The sequence below is a fragment of the Penicillium verrucosum genome (genome assembly GCF_028828655.1).
Source record: "Penicillium verrucosum strain IBT 35672 chromosome Unknown utg000001l_segment0_segment0, whole genome shotgun sequence".
NCBI classification, from domain to species: domain Eukaryota; kingdom Fungi; phylum Ascomycota; class Eurotiomycetes; order Eurotiales; family Aspergillaceae; genus Penicillium; species Penicillium verrucosum.
The window spans coordinates 15,005,395-15,023,623 of NW_026643210.1; the positions used below are offsets into that span (position 1 = coordinate 15,005,395).

The 18,229-nt window shown below is 45.6% G+C and overlaps 6 protein-coding genes across 6 annotated transcripts; 4 read left to right on the forward strand and 2 right to left on the reverse strand.

The window, feature by feature from the left end:
* Positions 1-100: 100 nt before the first annotated feature.
* N7516_005541 (glutamate-cysteine ligase) lies at positions 101-1,834 on the forward strand (the record flags this gene model as incomplete). The annotated part of the gene is made up of 4 exons (XM_057218261.1): positions 101-189; positions 249-474; positions 553-798; positions 875-1,834. 4 exons carry the CDS (start codon positions 101-103, stop codon positions 1,832-1,834), a joined length of 1,521 nt encoding a protein of 506 aa, XP_057080144.1.
* Positions 1,835-2,702: 868 nt separating this feature from the next.
* Positions 2,703-3,920, forward strand: N7516_005542 (Oxidoreductase 2OG-Fe(II) oxygenase family; the record flags this gene model as incomplete). Its single annotated transcript, XM_057218262.1, has 5 exons — positions 2,703-2,807; positions 2,926-3,000; positions 3,061-3,129; positions 3,188-3,317; positions 3,463-3,920. The coding sequence occupies 5 exons, from the start codon at positions 2,703-2,705 to the stop codon at positions 3,918-3,920; spliced, it is 837 nt and encodes a 278-aa protein (XP_057080145.1).
* A 3,182-nt stretch (positions 3,921-7,102) lies between these two features.
* N7516_005543 (uncharacterized protein) lies at positions 7,103-7,346 on the reverse strand (the record flags this gene model as incomplete). The annotated part of the gene is made up of 2 exons (XM_057218263.1): positions 7,103-7,222; positions 7,254-7,346. The coding sequence occupies 2 exons, from the start codon at positions 7,344-7,346 to the stop codon at positions 7,103-7,105; spliced, it is 213 nt and encodes a 70-aa protein (XP_057080146.1).
* Positions 7,347-7,897: 551 nt separating this feature from the next.
* On the forward strand, positions 7,898-9,589 carry N7516_005544 (serine hydrolase domain-containing protein; the record flags this gene model as incomplete). The annotated part of the gene is made up of 1 exon (XM_057218264.1): positions 7,898-9,589. One exon carries the CDS (start codon positions 7,898-7,900, stop codon positions 9,587-9,589), a length of 1,692 nt encoding a protein of 563 aa, XP_057080147.1.
* A 1,526-nt stretch (positions 9,590-11,115) lies between these two features.
* Positions 11,116-13,263, forward strand: N7516_005545 (ankyrin repeat domain-containing protein; the record flags this gene model as incomplete). Its single annotated transcript, XM_057218265.1, has 3 exons — positions 11,116-12,043; positions 12,104-12,764; positions 12,834-13,263. 3 exons carry the CDS (start codon positions 11,116-11,118, stop codon positions 13,261-13,263), a joined length of 2,019 nt encoding a protein of 672 aa, XP_057080148.1.
* Positions 13,264-16,752: 3,489 nt separating this feature from the next.
* N7516_005546 (uncharacterized protein) lies at positions 16,753-18,038 on the reverse strand (the record flags this gene model as incomplete). The annotated part of the gene is made up of 3 exons (XM_057218266.1): positions 16,753-17,551; positions 17,603-17,884; positions 17,947-18,038. The coding sequence occupies 3 exons, from the start codon at positions 18,036-18,038 to the stop codon at positions 16,753-16,755; spliced, it is 1,173 nt and encodes a 390-aa protein (XP_057080149.1).
* Between the last annotated feature and the right edge of the window lie 191 nt (positions 18,039-18,229).

The following is an 18,229-nucleotide window of genomic DNA, read 5'->3' on the forward strand; positions in this document are numbered from 1 at the left end:
CTTCCCTTCTGGTTTTCCCTCTCGCATAATGAGCTCCCTTGGGCTAGGCTGACACGTCAACAAAAGGCAACCACACTCGTTTGAACTACATCCGGAAGCTATGCAATACATGATTGAAATGATAGCAGCCCCTCCCTTTGGACCAGGACTTCTTGGAATGTTGGAAGTGGAGAAAAATCTGGAGGAAAGGTAGCTCTTGCCAAAGCTAATGTTTTCGTCTACACAATACGGTTGTCTAATTTGAACAGAAGAAAGACACTTCAAGCTTTGTTGGGGCCTGGAGAGTTTGCCCTCACCCTGCCGGTATTCCCACTGTTAGGTACGGCTGGATCAGTCACACCCAGCAAAATTCCATCCATTGACAAGCCTTTGAGCGCTGATCTGGGCCACTTGGTCAGTGAATATGAACGGTGGAGGGCCATGGCAGATAACATGAAGAGCCGACGAGGCCGTCCTTTCGAAATGTCGATACCGGTGTTTCAAGACACAGAAACGCAACAAGCAAGTGGAGGACCCTGAAAGGATATCTGAATATCGCTAACCATCTCCAAGAATGCATTACTACTTGACGACTTTGGATACGCGTTTGGAGGTTGTGCCCTACAGGTAACATTACAAGCGAAGAACTTGGATGAGGCCTGTCAACTTCACGACCAGATGTCTGTACTTGGTCCATTGATGTTGGCTATGACTGCAGCAACGCCAGGGTATCAAGGATTTCTAGCCAATACTGATACGCGATGGGATGTTTTCCGGCTTGGGCTCGATGACAGAACTTCGGATGAGCTTCTGCAGATGGTATGCTTAGTGATTTTCTCCCACGCTCTCTTTTGGTTTTCTTGAACTGATCACCGAAATCTCGACGTTTTATTAGGAAATCCTGGAGCAGCATGAAATTGACGTAAAAATTAGAGTAAGCACAAGTCCAATCTACCTATCGGCAGGTGATGACATTCGGACACTCTATCAATCATATCTTCCAGGATTGTCGGAAGTCCAAGAGGAATTAGAAAGCGTTGGTATGGATAAGAACCTAGCCTGTCATTTCGCCCAGTTCCTTCAGTATGATCCTCTTTTATTAGAGTCCGATCATGTGGAAGCGGATGGACCAGAAGATACCTACCACTTCAGATCTCTCTACCGCTCAATATGGCCACATATTAGACTCAAAGTGCCTGAGGGCAGTCATGCTGGATGGCGAGTTGAGTTTCGACCGATGGAGGCACAACTAACTGACTTTGAGAACGCCGCATTTATCGTTTTCACCGTTCTCCTGCGACACATGATGGAATTTTTCAACCTCAGCATATACATTCCTATGAGACTGGTGGTTGAGAACATGCAGGCTGCAGTTAAGCAGGACGCTGTTCTTCACGAAAGATTTTGGTTTTCTTGGCAATCAAACGACACCCCATTTAATGGCCTCGGTGTTGACCCTCGAGATCAGAAAGACAGGTCTGGGTTCAGCAAACAGCAGAGCACTGTTCAGCATCTTTCTATGGCTGAAATCTTTTGTGGCTCGAGGACTGACACCCACGATGATCTCTCAAGCCCAAAAGATAGTTTTCAGGGCTTCATACCGCTCATTGAAGTCTTTCTCAGAAACAGCCCATTATCCGCTGAGGAAAGAGCCGTGCTCATGACATATATCACTTTCATTGGGAAAAGAGCTTCTGGCGAACTGTGGACCGATGCTCGATGGATGCGGCATGTGATTCGATCTCACCGCTCCTACCGACACGATAGTGTCGTGACTTCAGAAGCCTGTTATGATCTGCTTTACAAGATTAAGGATATCTCACAAGGGGAGCTGAAGGTGCCAGAACTCTTTTGATCACTGGGTCAATACTGGTATTATGGGACGTATTTTATGAAACCAGACTGCCAGATAGAGAATATACGCAATTGATAAGCCCAGAAATGCCCTTATTGATATTATTATTTATTTTATACTTTCATTTTAGGAAAGTGTGGTGGAGGAATCCGTCTTCCCCCCCCAAGACCCTCTCAAATGACTGTTGTGGAAATTCGTCGTAAACAATTGGCAAGGACCTACCCATCTGGATCGATCTATAACCCAACCACCAAGAAGGCATTGTACCCCCTTAATGCAACAAACAGCTGACAAGTCACGCAACATACGACTGTGCTGTAATTTTGTCCCGTCCCAGTGCATTAGGTTAACATTCGTGGATGTGATCGTTTACTCGCATATTTCAAACTCTTAAGTCTGCTGCTTGCTTGCCATTTATATTAGGCTTGACGCACGTACCAAAAACCCAAGCCTTCTAATTATTGTTCGCCCCCTCCTTCCCACGCTAAAGTCTAGCTAGGACGGTACGGACTCATGTACTATCATGCAGTAGGTGTAATTTATAGACCCACAATCTTTCTGAAATGGAATATGTACGTCAGGACGCCGGACACGTCTGAATCATTGAGGTCCCGTACGTAAGATATGAAGTATCAGAAATATGCTGCTGCTGTTGGGACAGAGAATTGAAAAATGTCGCGTTTACCATAGGGTGTTGGGGTGCTGAGCTCGCTTAAAACCGCAGCTCACCTGTGAACTAAGTTAACATGTACGGGTATAAACAAGATGACCTGGAGGAACGAAACCAGGGCGGTGCCATTGATTGTAATTTATCCCAGCGTTTGCCCTGCTGCCCCAGCTGGTACCCCCGATTATATCGTCACCCACCATGGCTGAAAACTTCACGTCTATCCCTACTATCGATTTTTCCCAGGCAAGTCATGCAACGACGAAGCCTGCTTTCTTGTCTGAGCTTCGGAATGCCCTGGTTAAAGTAGGATTCTTATACCTGAAGAACCACTTAGTCTCGCGGCAGGCGCAACAAGATCTGATACAAATGTCAAAAGTGTTCTCGCAGCAGCGGAGAAGCATAAGGTGAATATGGTAAATAGCAAGCACTTCCGGGATACAGTGGAGTTGCGGTCGAAAAAACGGCAACAGTGGCCGACCAGCGTGAAGCATTTATCGTAAGGAATACTCTTGTCGAGACTAGTGGAACCCTGCCATTTCTGATATAATTATTTCAGTGTACTGATGAAACCCCGGCCCCTGGTCCTGAGGAGCCAGAATATCGTAACCTGCGGGATCCAAATCTGGTATGATCTTTCGATATATATACTAATACTACGGTATCGTGACTAACATCACATCAAGTGGCCGGACGAAATAACCGCCCCCGGATTCCGTGCGGCTGTAGAAGCGTATCTTACTGACCTTCGGCAATTATCCGACCAGTTCAAGTTCTTAGTCGCTGAAGCGCTCGATATCGAAACCGAGGCTATGGGTGCACTCTTTGAAAAGAATCCACTGAATCTCTTGAAACTTCTCCAATACCCACCCCCCGCTGGGGTTGACCAAAGATGAAGATGCAAGAAGCCAAGGCGTCGGAGCGCACAAAGACAGTTTATTTTTGACCTTTCTCCTACAAGGATCATCCCACCAGGGTCTAGAAGTCCAGAACAAGGCAGGAACTTGGATCCCGGTTCCCCCTGTACCTGACACACTCGTCATAAATATTGGCCTCATATTCGAGTCTCTGACCGGCGGAGTGTGTACGGCCACCACTCATCGAGTTGATCTTCGGAAGAGAAACTACATTGATAACCACGGCAATTCTCTGGGCCCTCGTCTCTCGTTCGCGTTTTTCCAGTCGTTGGGTCTTGACCTTAGGCACGAGGATGTGTCCTTGAACGTTCCATCGCATATCGCTGACTTGGTCAAGGATGAGAAGGTCAAGTCAGACGCGGAGACATTCTTGGCGAAAGACTCTGAGGGATGTTTGGGTCGCACCATTTTCACTGGCACATTGACGACCCATACAGATATTGGAGAGAGGTGGTACCCAGGCTCCCTGGCGAAAGCACTGGAGAGACAACGGAGGGGGTGAAACTATACAAGAGACATATCATGCTTTCACATGGTAGATGAATGGACAAGATGATTTACCTTGGCTAGATAAAGTTGTGCATACAAGAGGATTGTTGTTCGTAAAGCTAGCATTCATGAAAGAGTCGACTACGACGGTGTATAACTAGCGCTCAATACTGAATGCCTGGATTTAATGCCTGGCTGCCTTATTTTGGCCTGACATATGTCTGAATTAAGGTTGTTTTAGACCGCTTTCAGGGCTCTATATTGTTTTGGCCACTATGTTGTACAGACTTGTGGGCTAGAAGGCGGGGTACAATGGCAGGATCTGCCGGCACTAACTACTACCTACGAGGGGTTGATGCCTAAGACCAGCACAACTACATAACTAATTCAGTTATTTTTATTTTTCCGCCAGGCCGAAATAAGGCATTCAGGAATTGAATTCAGGCATTCTGAATTTTGGTCTATTTACCCTTGGGATGACCGCCTCCACCCTTGCAGCCACCAGCACCGTCAGTCATAGAGGCACCCTCGCACATTGTGATGCTAGTTATATCATCAGTTGGCAGGTCGCTTCGTGGAAAATTATATCTTACATTGGAAGATGAAAATCTGTGGCAGTTTCTCTTTCTGAAAAGTCCTCGAGTTCGAGCTTGCCTAAAAGGTTCATCAGCAGCCATCATGGCATGATCGTTGGGAAACGATGCTTCTATACCTAGTTGTTCCTTATATTCCACTAGGAAATGTTTGATTTCAATTGTTTTGATTTCTTTTTTCTTTTTTTTTTTTTTTAATACCCCCTTATATATCCAGAGCCGGGCAAAGTTACTCCGAGTTTCAGGCTTACCCATTGCCTTGTCTCTCTAGTCAATGACGCATTTCGGTATCGGTGACGCAATATCAGCTATAGTTGCTGTTAAATGATGATATGCAGTCTATTCTTTCGGGTAGCGCGGATATAATTCGACTCTTATTACCCTGACCTTCGACGGATGCGTTTTGAGTTTCCCAACAATAGGTTGTATTGTGCCACGGCCCGGAGGACCACCACAACATTTCTAATTCGTAAGCAAAGTATGTACCAGAGAGCTCCTAACAATGGGTCTAAATAGGGCAGATCATGCTCTTGCTCATGTTACAACCCTGCCCCTGGACTGGCGAGTTACAAACTAGGCCAAAAGACCATTATATCTGAGCATTACGCTCAGGTTGTCCAGGCTCCGATATATAGTTATAGTGCATCACATGACAGCTCACCAAGCATGGCGGGTTTATCTTTGCCCTAAGTAGGGGATGCTGACAGATATTGTCAGGATACGGGATGATACTGTCTTTTTATCCTATAGACACGTCACTTTTTAACTATGAATATTGCTGGCTAATTGTCTATCCAGATTGTTAACTTCAGACCATTGTAGTATTTAGTTAGAGAACTTTACCACCATGTATTTACCAGTACATTTCTCAAGTAAGAAGACTCTGAAACAGACTCTTAAATAGGCAAGAATAAGCAAAATAGTGGTCCACTGCGCTGATGCAGCCTCGTATCTCCCTCATTTCCTGCATGAGATATATCCTCTCCCTGGAAAACAGCCATTTCTTCCGATACCCCAATTTGTGTGTCCAGTGAGCGGGTGTATGCCACGACCTGTGTAACGGATAATGAACTTTCATAACTTTGCACAGTATGGATACACATATTGATCGAAGCGTAGGAATGCAATATGAATACGCCTAACGTAAGCCTTTAGCGATTTTCTCTCATCCCTTACCTCTTAGCCTAAGCTTCTCAGCTCAGCCTTTTGTCTTACTCCAAAAGCACGCCACCGTCAAAGCTTATATTTTTCTGATTGATTGGTTTCTATAATTATCTCTACTATCTCTTATCAAAATAAGCGTAAAAGCCACACAAGCGACGGTAGTCGTTTGTTAAATACAGTGACTGTTTATAAGTTTCAACACCATTAACCCTACCTATATACCGCCTATATAAAATGAACTGGTAGACCTTATCTCTCTTAAATTCATGTTGTATGTCTAGGTATTTTAGTGTATTTTCCTAGAATTATATCTAGCCCTTTGTAAACAATCATTGAAACCTAGAGATTTTGATTTACAATAGAATCACAGTAGTGTGGGGCTAGGGTGTTAAAACTTATAAACAGTTACTGTAAAATTCCTATAGCGTCTACAACAGAGAGCTGTAGGGGAGGATCTCCCGACTATTTACCTAACGAGGGGTTGCTACCACCACAACAAAAATGCATCGGCTATGGCGTATTGAAACTCTACGAGTCCTTGAAATTCGCTGATAGCAACACCCCTAGTAGCAGACATTGTGGTCTAGGAAAATAAGCCAAACTGTGTTAAGGGACGGGTCTCATTCTGCAAATCTTCCCGCAGTTCCGTTCGTGAGTGTACAATATAAAACCCGATATTTCTGGCTGAGGGTGATCGGCTCAACTGACAGCTCGGGGTTATGCAATAAATACAATGATTCTAGTTTTGTACGATGTACTATATATATCATATCGAGGGGTGGTCCCGTTTACCCCCGCTACCTCCATTTTTATAATATTTAGAACCTGAATGCAAGGGCACGCCCCGCTGATTGCAACGTTGCAACATAGCGGTGAAGAAGGAGTGGTGAGAGAGTGTCGCAACCGCACTATTGTTTAAGAGGCCTTACACAGACTCAGGTTTTAAAATAGTACCGAAGTAGCTCCCTTGCTCGGGGGTGTTTTTTCCGTGTTCTCGTAGTAAAAGAGAGGCCCCAAGCTTTACACTTCGAACTATGAATCATCAACGCTTGTTCAGTCGTTTCCTTTACCGGATTAGTCTTACTCCAAGACAGAGGTGATGGTCGCTAGTGTTGATCTATGAGTGATGTAGTCACCGACCCATTTGCGGATTATCCGTGCCTAGTAATCGCCCCTATTGGCGTAGTCTCATCTCTACCCGAAGACTCTCCTATAACAAGAAGCTACTTGTAGGTAGTATGAATGATTTAAGCTACCGTATAAGCAGAAAGTTGTGCATGCAGAAAGATTATAGTCCGTGAAAGCTAGCTGTCATATTTGTTTGTCTCTTTTATAGCAAAACTCTCAACTCTTCAATCAATCCCACATTGCACCTTGCACTTCCACATCAACGTAGACCTCTCGTAACACTAGCATTCATACATTTTTTGACCTTGGTTTATTTTCCCTTGGGCTGACCGCCTCCGCCCTTGCAGCCACCAGCACCGTCATCGCCAGAGGCACCAGTGTAGTTGTGAGCCATTTTAATGCGGATTGTATTATCAGTTCGACGTTGGTTCTTATAGAGATGTAGAGAAATAAGATCTTACATTGGAAGATGAAACAGAGAAAGCAATTTCGTTTCCGATGAAGTTTTCAGATTCGAGTTTTGTCTCTATTAGATGTTCATCAGCAGCCACCATGGCATAAGTATCGGGAAAGGATTCTATTGTACCTTGATATTCCTTGGATTCCAAGTGAATAGTTATATTCTTTTTCTAAGGAGAGCCAGGGCCTCTTTTATATCTGCCGGGCAAAGTTACCCCGAGTTTCAGGCTTCACCATTGCCTTCGTCTCTAGTCATGCACGTATTGCAGTAATTGTTATTGATGATGACATAGAGTCTGTTCTAATACAACTTTGATTATCATTACCGTTCACGGACGAGTTTTAAGTTCCCTGAGAACGACCGAGGTTGTGCCACGTCTCGGGGGCCCGTGGGTGGACTTATATGCCATTTGATTGATCACAAAACATGATCTACAGTTTTCCTCGTTCGTAAGCCTACATAACGTAAATTCTATCCTCTATTGCCAGGCTGATCAAAGCCATCCAAAATTAACTAAACCATATATATCACGTGAGACTCAGTTTAGTGTTACGGAGATTTATATATAGTTAACCATTTTATACTAACTGGCTGAATAGGCTCCAACCCGCCGTTTTCTACGAGCCAATCACCGATATATTCCAAATGGCCTCTTTGATTGCTCGTCTTAATGACATTTCAGGCCAAATCGACGAGGTCAGAAAGATTTGCCAGGTACCCTCTATTTCCTATGGAGTGATCCACGATGGCGAGGTCGTTTTGACGAAAAGTGTCGGATTCCGAGACGAGCATCAGAAACTCGAGGCGAACCCAGACAGTATTTACATGATCGGTTCTTGCTCGAAGATGTTTGCATCAGCTGCAGCGGGGATATTGGTCGATGAAGGAAAGCTACACTGGCTAGATCCGATCTCAAAACATCTTTCTGACTTCAATCCTGCTGGAGACGCGAACATTGGCAAAAAAGCAGACATTATCGACGGATTTCGACACTCTACCGGTTTGGCATGTCCGCAGCTACTTTGCTTAGGACCCCATGGAACTATTATCAATGACGAAACCGACTATATCCGTCTCCTGAACGCCATGCCGACAGCGAACCATGAAGGGCAGCGATTCAATTCTTGGTGGATGTACAACAACTATCCCTATGGATTAATGGCTAAGGTCATTGAAAAAGCCAGCGGTAGCCGATACGCTCACTTTCTAAAAGAACGAATATTGAGCCCACTTGGGATGTCCAGAACGGCGGTCTTTAAGTCCGATATTAGAGACGATGACAACATTGCATATCCCCACTTTCCTCTAAGTGATGGAAGGTTTGCCCAAGTTTCCGCAGACGCATGGCCATGTGATGATCATTCACCCATGCTTGCAGCAATGGGAATGCGGAGCAGTCTTAATGACATGCTCACTTGGTCAAAGGCGGTGCTTGCTGCGGAGTGGAATGAGAACCTGACGGGTGACTGCAAGGTTAAAGAGGGTCCGAGTCCAAGCCCTTTGAAACAGATGAACAAGATTCGAACGGGGTATTGGACAAGGCCGGTTGATGATAAATTCCAGAACGAAGCGGAATATTGCCTAGGTTGGCTTCGAGTAACGATTCCCTCGTCTATGCTAGGTCTGCTGAGCTTCAATGGAATGATGCGAAAGGAGAAGGCGCATTTGGACAATATTCTTGGAGCTGAATCAAAGAAGCGCTTGGCAATTGGGCATAATGGGCTGATGCCCGGGTCCTCAGCCGTTGTATATACGTTTCCTGAGACCCGAAGTGGTGTTGTTGTCTTGTCAAATGGCATTGGACTAGCCGACGCTAGCGAATTCACCGCACAACTGCTTATCCAGGCCTTGTTTGACTTGCGCCCGCATATCGACTTAATGCCGTTAATCAAAATGGAAACGGACCTCCGAAGAGACTGGTATCAGACTGAGCTTCTAGGACCTTGGCTAGCAAACCGAAAACCACACGACCAGGAACGACAGAGACAGCTTTATATTGGTGATTACAAAGGGTTTGATGATACCGCCACATTGAGCATCCTTCCAAAAGGAGGAAATACGGGCTCAGATCCAGCACTGACTGTGATTTTCAACCATCATGCTAAGACAATCTGTGATTTGGGCTTTTATAAGCAGGATACCTACAGCTTTATGCCAACTTCATATGACAATTGGAAGACAAGCTCAACATTGAGCTGGAACGATTATCGGAGAACTCTCCTGGTCTTCCATTTGGATGAAAGTGAAACGGAGGTAGTGGGACTTGAGTGGACCTGGGACGAGGACGAGAAACCAGCTTGGATGAAGAAGATTTCCGATTCGAGGACCCAGGACTGATTTTCCGAGAATCACAATTTGTCATTATACCACAGAGGAACGAAGTCACGTCATATTTCTAATTCAGGCGCGTTGAGAATTTGTTTGCAAAACTTTGTTAAGCCACGGAAACGCTCTCTTTACGCCGCTTTTTGCTCAACAAGTGCGGAATGCGTTTCACCACAGAAGGCGCACAAATTCGACATATGTGTCTCCAGTGGGACCAAGGGGGGCAACTACGGGCACAATCGAGCGTGACTTGTCGGCCACGAAGTCTAGAAAGCCCCAAGCCACTCGGGTATCGCAGAGCTATCTCCCTCATTTCTCGAACTTCAAACAATCCTATTTTTATCGTCAAGCATTCTGCGCAATCATTGTTCCTACGCACAACCAAAACCCCCATTATATCTTCATGTCTCTCAATAACACCAGTGAACGCCTTTAGGTTAGAGACTCAACACAGACTCTCCCCGTGTCAATATCCCTGGTCCCAGCATATAAATCAAAATATATCCAAATACACTCTTCCAAGGTGCCCAGTCAAGTTGTCTTTCCGACTGAAGAGTCTGTCACACTTAAGGCAACCAAACGAACGTGGAGTGGCATGCTGCGTTTCAATGTGCCGCAGTAATACTCCTTTCAACTTTGCGGGAGAACATGCCGGGATATAGGCAGTTTTTCCAATTGCAGCGGAAAGCGCCCTGGATGTTACTTATATGATAGTGCTATTGTTAGTAAGATTGTAATGGAGATGTTGGGTTGGAGACGTGCATGGCTTTGCGGCCAATGGGGCACAAAGTGAATGAGCAGGAGAGACTTGGGCCATGTATAGCTAGTAGTGTCCTGGTAATGTCCATAAGAGGGAGTTGAATTGTCCAAGGAAATGTTGTACGATGACACGCCGTCGTGAGGTGATGATTACAAATAAAAGATATGATGGGAAGTCAGGAGAAGAGAGAGAGAGAGAGCAATTGTATTGGTAACTGCTAAGGGAGAAGGGAAAAAGAAGAAGAGGGAGAGGAGACTACAGTCCTGTCACATATGGTCAGGTGACACCCACCACAACAGGTAAAGTGGTCTTTTATGGGAAGCCAGGAGAAGAGAGAGAGAGAGTAATGCAACTGTATTCGGAAGTGCTAACTGCTAACTGCTGAGTTTGGTGTCTCTGAAGGGCGCAACTGCCGAAGCAATTGCAGAGAAATTACTTGTAAGTGTGGTCAGATCTAGCGATCTCCAAGCTATTGAATTGATGCTGGAAGCTGGGATGAGTCCAGATTCATTGGTCACCGATGATGAAGGAGAATCTTCCAGCCCGCTGGTCTATGCAGCCCGCATAAGAGACAATGAAGTTTCTGTCCAAATGGCATGTCTATTGTTATTGCATAAAGCGGACTTCAGTAAACCCCAGACCGGGGAAGCAAGTCGACTCGGCCATCAGCTTCAGAAATGAGGAGCCGGTAAGGATTCTTCTATCCAATGGTGTGCAACTTCCCCCGAGACCATTAGAGGAAGCCGTCTATTCTCGATGTTCAAAATATATCGTGGAAATGCTCCTGGATGCCGGTGCAGACATTGAAGAAATACCCTTTCTGGGAAAAGCCAGAACAGTACTTGGATACTGCGTCAAGGAGGAAAACAGAGAATTGGCACAATTTCTGCTTTCACGAGGTGCAAATCGTGATTTGTTGCACCCGGTGGACTGTCATGACCCCGATCCTCTCGCTAGAGATTCGATAGACACTTGGGATTTATTCCAGGAATATCAAACGACTGCACTGGGTATGGTGGCGTTCAAGGGAGATATCCCTATGATGCAGATACTTCTAGCAGCACGTGCAACCGTCAATCGAATGGACACCCCGGACCGTTATCTGAATCCGCTCCTCTTAGCCGTTGCTGAAGGAAAGAAAGAGGCCGCCAGGCTTTTACTGGAAGCAGGTGTCGACCTCCATGTTGCTGAGAGGTACAAAGTGTCAAGTGGGGACAGAAAAATAAGTTTATTCAAACGAGCCTTGGAAGCAAATGATCTGCCCATGTGCCAGCTTCTCCTCGCCAATGGAGCCACGGCTGGTGTACAGCTCATGGAGGATCATTATTCTTCTCAATTGTGGGAGCACGTCAAGCAGAATGACACTGAAACCGTTGCACTGCTTCTACAATTTGGAGCTCGAGCAAATGATCTTCGTGAGGGCCTCCCTAATAGCGCGCTTGGGTTGGCTATAACTCAAGGGAATTGGACTATGATCTCTCTGTTACAAAGTGCAAGGGCGACAAGAGTGGGCCATGCAGTCCCCTCCATCGCTAGTGTCGAGACCGCACAATTTCTGGAACATAGTAACCTGCTATCACAGCTTCTTTCGGCCAATGGGCAGATGATACTTATCGAGGCAATCATTTCGCAGAATGAGCCTTTGACAAGTCTTCTTCTGGGTTATGGAATCGATCAACGTGACCGAGACATTAAAAATGTACCCGGTAAATTAAAATTGAGAGTCAGTACCCCAATGGAAGCAGCATTGTGCTGTGGCAATTTAGGCCTGGCTCAAATTATCATCGGCCATGGGGGACAGGTGACTGAGGCTGAAATAAACGCAATCATGTGGAGAGTAGGAATGACCCAGGATCATTCTGTTCTACTGAGATTTATCAACATTTTCGGGCCATTTTCTCTCTTTGCTCCAACCGCAGTTGTGATGGCAGTGTGCTCAAATGACGAAGCTGCCGTCCATTATTTGCTGGAGGCTGGTGTGGACGTACACGGTTCCCCAGAACTGTATATTGACCGTCATTATCGAGAGATTTTGGAACCAAAGCTTGCCATCTATCCATATACCAAGGAGATGATAATTTCAATCACGCCAAACAGACATCCGGTGTCCTTCATTCCGCTCGAACTGGCAGTGATATATGGCAACCGACAAATATTCCAAGCCCTATTGCGAGCAACCACCTGGACAAAGGAAGAAAAGGGACGGGCCTTATCAGTAAGCTTTCACTTTTGGGACAGACGGTTTGTCCAGGACTTGTTGGATGTTGGTGCAGACATACACCAAGAGGTCTTCCTCATTGACACAAACATGAAACGGTCTTCAAATCCCGTGAAATTCCCTTTAAGCGAATGGGATACTCCCTTATTGCGGACTCTGCTGACCATCGATCGTATTATTGACAATATCAATGGCCGAGCATACATGCAGTATGCCATTAGGCTTGGGAACATTGAATAACTCGAAATTCTGCTCGCAGCTGATACCGTTGTCACTAGACTACTGCAGAACTCGAGAGGAGAGCCACTGTTACAGACTGCAGTAAAGGCCGGCAAAGTCGAGATGGTGTCTTTGATTTTGGAAGCAGGCGTAGATATCGATGAGATCTATGAGCCAACCTATACCTTTGGATCCGGAGGAACTACGTTGTATCTTGCTGGCGAAGCAGGAAACGTGGAGCTGATGAAGATACTTTTGAAAGCCGGTGCGAGAATGTTTGCTGTACCGACACCCAAATACCCGAATACTACTCTGTGCCACGCGGTAGAAGGAGGGGATCTGGAGGTTGTGAATATGGTATTAGCAGCAGATGCAGATGTCAACAGTCCACCATTTGGAGATGGTGGCATGACCGCACTACAGCAGGCGGCAAAGCAAGGGAACATGGAGCTTGTGGATTTTTTTTCCTTAAAGCAGGCGCAAATGTGAATCAGAACCCGGCGTCTCGCACCGGGGCGACAGCATTGCAATTCGCTGCAATTCGGGGCGATATTGGGATTGCCCGTAGACTCCTTGATGCTGGCGCTAGCGTCCAGGCCCCCAGAGCTGAGCGATATGGCAGAACGGCGCTTGAGGGCGCTGCTGAACATGGCCGATTGGACATCTTCTGTTAAATGAGGGGTTGCTGATTGAGGGGAACAACCGCATTGAATATATAAGAGCTATCAAGCTGGCTCAATGTAATGGCCACCATATCGTAGCCAAGTTTCTCAGATCATTCTCTGATTGGACTGAGGTGGATTCTGTGTGTTACGAAGAGCAAGTGTTTGATTGGGAAGAGAGTGATATGTTGGATGAGATAAAGAAGAAACTGCGGAGCCAGACAGGGTGTCAAGATGAGAAACCCAAAAATGAAGGGCGATAGATGTTCATAGAAATTTTGTTTGTTAAGGAATGAACTAGCCTGGAAGAGTACGTTATATATATTTTGTGTGGAGTACCGAATTATGAAGTTGTGATAGCCTCAGCTATCACAAAAGCGCGTGATAGACTACTACATTCATCCTTTTTGTTAGCGCTAAAAGTCGAAAACTAAGCAAGATTTATAGATACTAAGGAAGGGTGTCCGTAGTCCCATATGTAATCTCCTAGCTATCCTCATTGATATAAAATGCAAGCTTTATTAACTCGTGAGATCTGTTACCGGCCAAGGATCTTGAGTCTTATCCTCGGCTGCAACCCGAGGATTGGAAAAATACTGCCCTATCTAGCTGAATGGCATGCCCACTACTCTTAGTACGTCTTATGTTACAAAGGACCATGCAGTTTCTGTCCAGTCGAGGAAAGAGGGTCCGCAGGGCTGTCTGTGTGGTCCATCTTTGTGATCCAAAATCTCCAAACTTAAAATAATCCTGTTACATAAAAGTGAGCTTAGGTTTGGGATTGGCCAGGGGTCGAGTTTAAGATTCAATAGTTTGAGCTGTGCAAGTTGCTTTGAGATACAATATAAATATTTTATACGGAGTAGATGTTGACCAGCGGAGAAGGAATGTAGACTTCGACGATAGGACCTTGTCTAGTGTATGCACAATAATATTAATAGTAATTTTTTGACGTCTTTCCCTAACAAGGAACATGTGTAGCCAGGCTCTTCTTCGTGGTCAAACATTTCAGCCGATGCATTCTTAGCTTATAACTAGCCTAAAGCGATGCAACCAACCTCTTACAAGGGTATATCCCTGTACCTGCACGGAACTGCCGAACAGGGTTCTCCAATATTTGCAACAGCGAATCAAACACCGTTCCCAGCGACTACCCATGCAACTCCCTCGTGGCGACCGGCGTACCTACGAAATGTAGCTAGAGCGAAAGCAAAAATAGTCTTACAAATCGCCCCCATATGTGTTGTAGCGTTACATCGAAAACTCTTCACCTGTCCTGCATATGTACGACATATAATTAACTAGTTATAAATTTATCTACACTAGTTATTGCACGGTCTTTCGGGGTTGATGGTGGAGAGACAAAAGATGATTAAAAAAATGAAAAAAGGAAAAGAAAATTACAACTTCCTCCCCTTTATCGAAAAGATGAACTTGTCGGTGTTATGGACTCCGACATAGTTACACCATACATACAACATAGTGCTCGCCCTAGGGGATCCACTTCGGGATGGTAGATTTTGACCATTCAATATGAGTACGGAGTATGGAAGTCAGGCAATAATGCCGACCCCGTTACGCTAATCTTTTAGGTGAATCCTTCAGCACAGATCAGAATAATAACAAACACCGAAGAGTACCCGTGCAAGTTACTAGAATAGGGATAAATGATCGTCTTTTCACTCAAAAATAAGACCAAATACACGTGGTTCGGATTCCAAGCGACATCTAGAAGAATAATATGGTGTAGTTTTATGTAGTTCATAACGATATACACATATGTTATGTTGTATGAAAGTTGGAGACCGCGCTGGAACGCTGGGTCGCCGAAACTCAGTTGAAACTCGGGATGATACCGAGTAATTTGAGATTTCACATTTAAAACATCCTTGTAGTAATATACGGAGTACAAGTTTTAACTTAATATATATATATATATTATATATATAAAACTCGTAAATTAAGGGAATTCTGATTCTGCGAGATATGACCGACAACAATTGATAATCACTTTCCCCTTATCAACCTTGGAACGTCATACCTAGGTATCTCTCCCTCCACGCAGATCCCACGACAATCCGAATGTTCGGGTACCCCAAGTCATCCAAAGATAGCTTGGGCGTGTCCATGGTACTGGCCAGAAATATCAGTAGAGTATCCATGGATACACAGGTGGCCTATCCCAAGGTTGACGGCATGGATCAGCTTTTCCAAGGTTGATACGCCGGATCGACAGTGTGGAGGTTGTGGAGCAGCAACCTTGAGGGTGAACCACTGTCTGGTTACTACGAAAGTTTGTCCTGTTTTCCGTTTTACCCTTTTGGGTAGCGACATTCTTCCAAAATTCTAGAGTAGTCACCGCTATCTGATACATAAATTGTAGCCATTATGTTGTATGCTGTATAGTCTACTCCATATACAGAATAGAGATGATTCTAATATGATATATCGAGTACGGAGATATATGTAGAACAACTCTAATTTCAATAGGATTACGCACAACAATTACCGACATGAACCACCCTGCCTATGCATTCACAATGTCTCGCATAAGCAGCCCAGTAGCGCCACATAATATCCAGCCCAGCCATTAAGTCCAAGCGCAAGCCTTCAATATACCTAGGTAAGGTACTGGCTATTTGAACCGAGATTAATATCAACGTGATTTTCTGGAATGGCTCCATTGTGCCTGAGCCATGTTTTCCGGTTCGCCCAACCCCTCCATCGAGAGGTCAAAGAACTTAGCCTAAGTTCGGCTGTTCAATGCCCTATGCCAATCCCTTCCCTCCTTAGAGTGTCGCCGTCCGATGCCGCTAGGATCGGCACCTCTTGATGCAAGGTGCCGGGAGATCGGCGGGTTGTGATCAAATGTTTTCCCAAGGTTTGATCTGTCTTTTGAGCGGTTAATCCACTCGCCGTGGGGTTTGGGTATACATACATAGGTGGTTGGGAGCAGAGTCCAATTTTGGAGGTGGGATCCTCGGTGGAAATGGTCGGTGGAGATTGTACTCAGCGGCATACGCAATTCAAGGCTTAACTAGTGGTATATGCATTTCATGGTTTTTGGACTTTTAGTGCAATTGTGAGGTATGTTCCAAGGATAAACTCTATATCTAAAAAAAGGATATCTCCAATATGTCCGGATAAACAAAAGACACAAAATAGGGCGTAGTTGTAAATATGTACAGACAAAATAAAATCACATTAATACAGGACCGGGTATCAAGCCGCCCTCGGGGACTTCGTGGATTCGTAACAAAAACAGAGACAAATAAAAAAAAGAAACTTTTCTAAGTGTATATATAGAAGGAGTCGATTAAACCTCCTCGTGGGCGCGTGTAATGCGCGAAGAATTCGCATCATAATCCTCCGGCCGCGAGTCACGTTCCACCGTAACGGTAATATCCCGACGAATGCGCAAAGCGCGGGCTGAGCCATCGTCACTGCTCGCATCGCGCTCTTCGCTGATACTGGGATCGGATTGAGTCGCCTTTGTCGGGGTAACCGTAGTGGTGCCCTCGAATTCTTGCATGCCGAAATCTCCCGAGCGCGCATGGCTGGGTGGGCCATACGGAGGCATATTGGAGCCGCCCTTGCTGGTCCAGGGCCCGGACTTGTAGCGATCGGTACCGCGCTTAGAGCCTCCGGTCCAGCTCTTGAGGGCAGGGAAGACGTCGCGGAGCAGGGACCAGATTAGCGGCAGATTGGTGACTAGGATGGCGACGGTTGCTTCGCGGAAGTACCAGTTCATGTAGACGTAGGAAATCAGTGATGGAACGAGACAGTACACCTTGTTCAGGACGGCGGCGACGATGACGAAGATTCCCATGCCGAAGAGGATAGTTAGGATCAACTTTTGCTTAAGCGGGACGCGGACTTGAACTAGCATCGGGATGGCGATGATGAGCATGAAGATGTCGGCGGAGATTGAGATGCAGCCCTGCACGATTTCGTAATATTGGTAGGAAGAGCATTGGTAGTCAGGTGTTGGGACCACAGCCCAGTAGTCTGTTAATGGGCGACAGAGTAGGAAGAGTGATAGTTCGGTTGCGACAAATCCGAGTGCAACGTAAACTGCGACATAGTTGATCCAGCGTTTCTGCTTCAATCCTTCACTGTTGATTGTTAGCGAAAAGAACCAAGCTCCAAATCGAAATTCGACATACGTGATACGCCCATAGATCACCAGCATGCATGATTTCAAACCCCAGACGCAAAGAATAAATGAATGCTCCGACACAAAGACCCATTTGCTCCCGCTCACTCGTTCGGTGATAATTGCATCCGTCAAGTTTAGTTTATCCTCCTCGGTCATGAGATTTGATCCGCCACCGGAAGCGACTTGATTTAAGGCGACACATAGTATTGTATACCAAACAACCGCGAAGAGCATAATATAGTCATCGGCCTGGAGATTGCGAATGCCTAAACGCCGAATACGAGCAACCCTGTCAAAGATCGTTGGTCAGTGGGTGTTTTGTATATTGGGGATATTCAATTTAATCCTCACCATCGCAAGACGGCACCCAATACGCCAATGGAATATAGAGCCCATGTTTCACGGGCGAATTCCACCGCGAAGTGACCTCCTAAGCCAGACATTGCCCCTGGCCTGTTCGAAATTCAGGTTAACAGGATCGAAGGGAGAAACGAGAGTAAAGTGGCTCACATTTTAATAAATTAGCCGGGGTATGAGATACCTATGTATAGGGTTCCTAGCTCCGATCCTGCATATGCCGATTATCGTACGACAGGGGTGTGTGTGTGGTTCGAAGTGTGTTGGAACCTTCGAT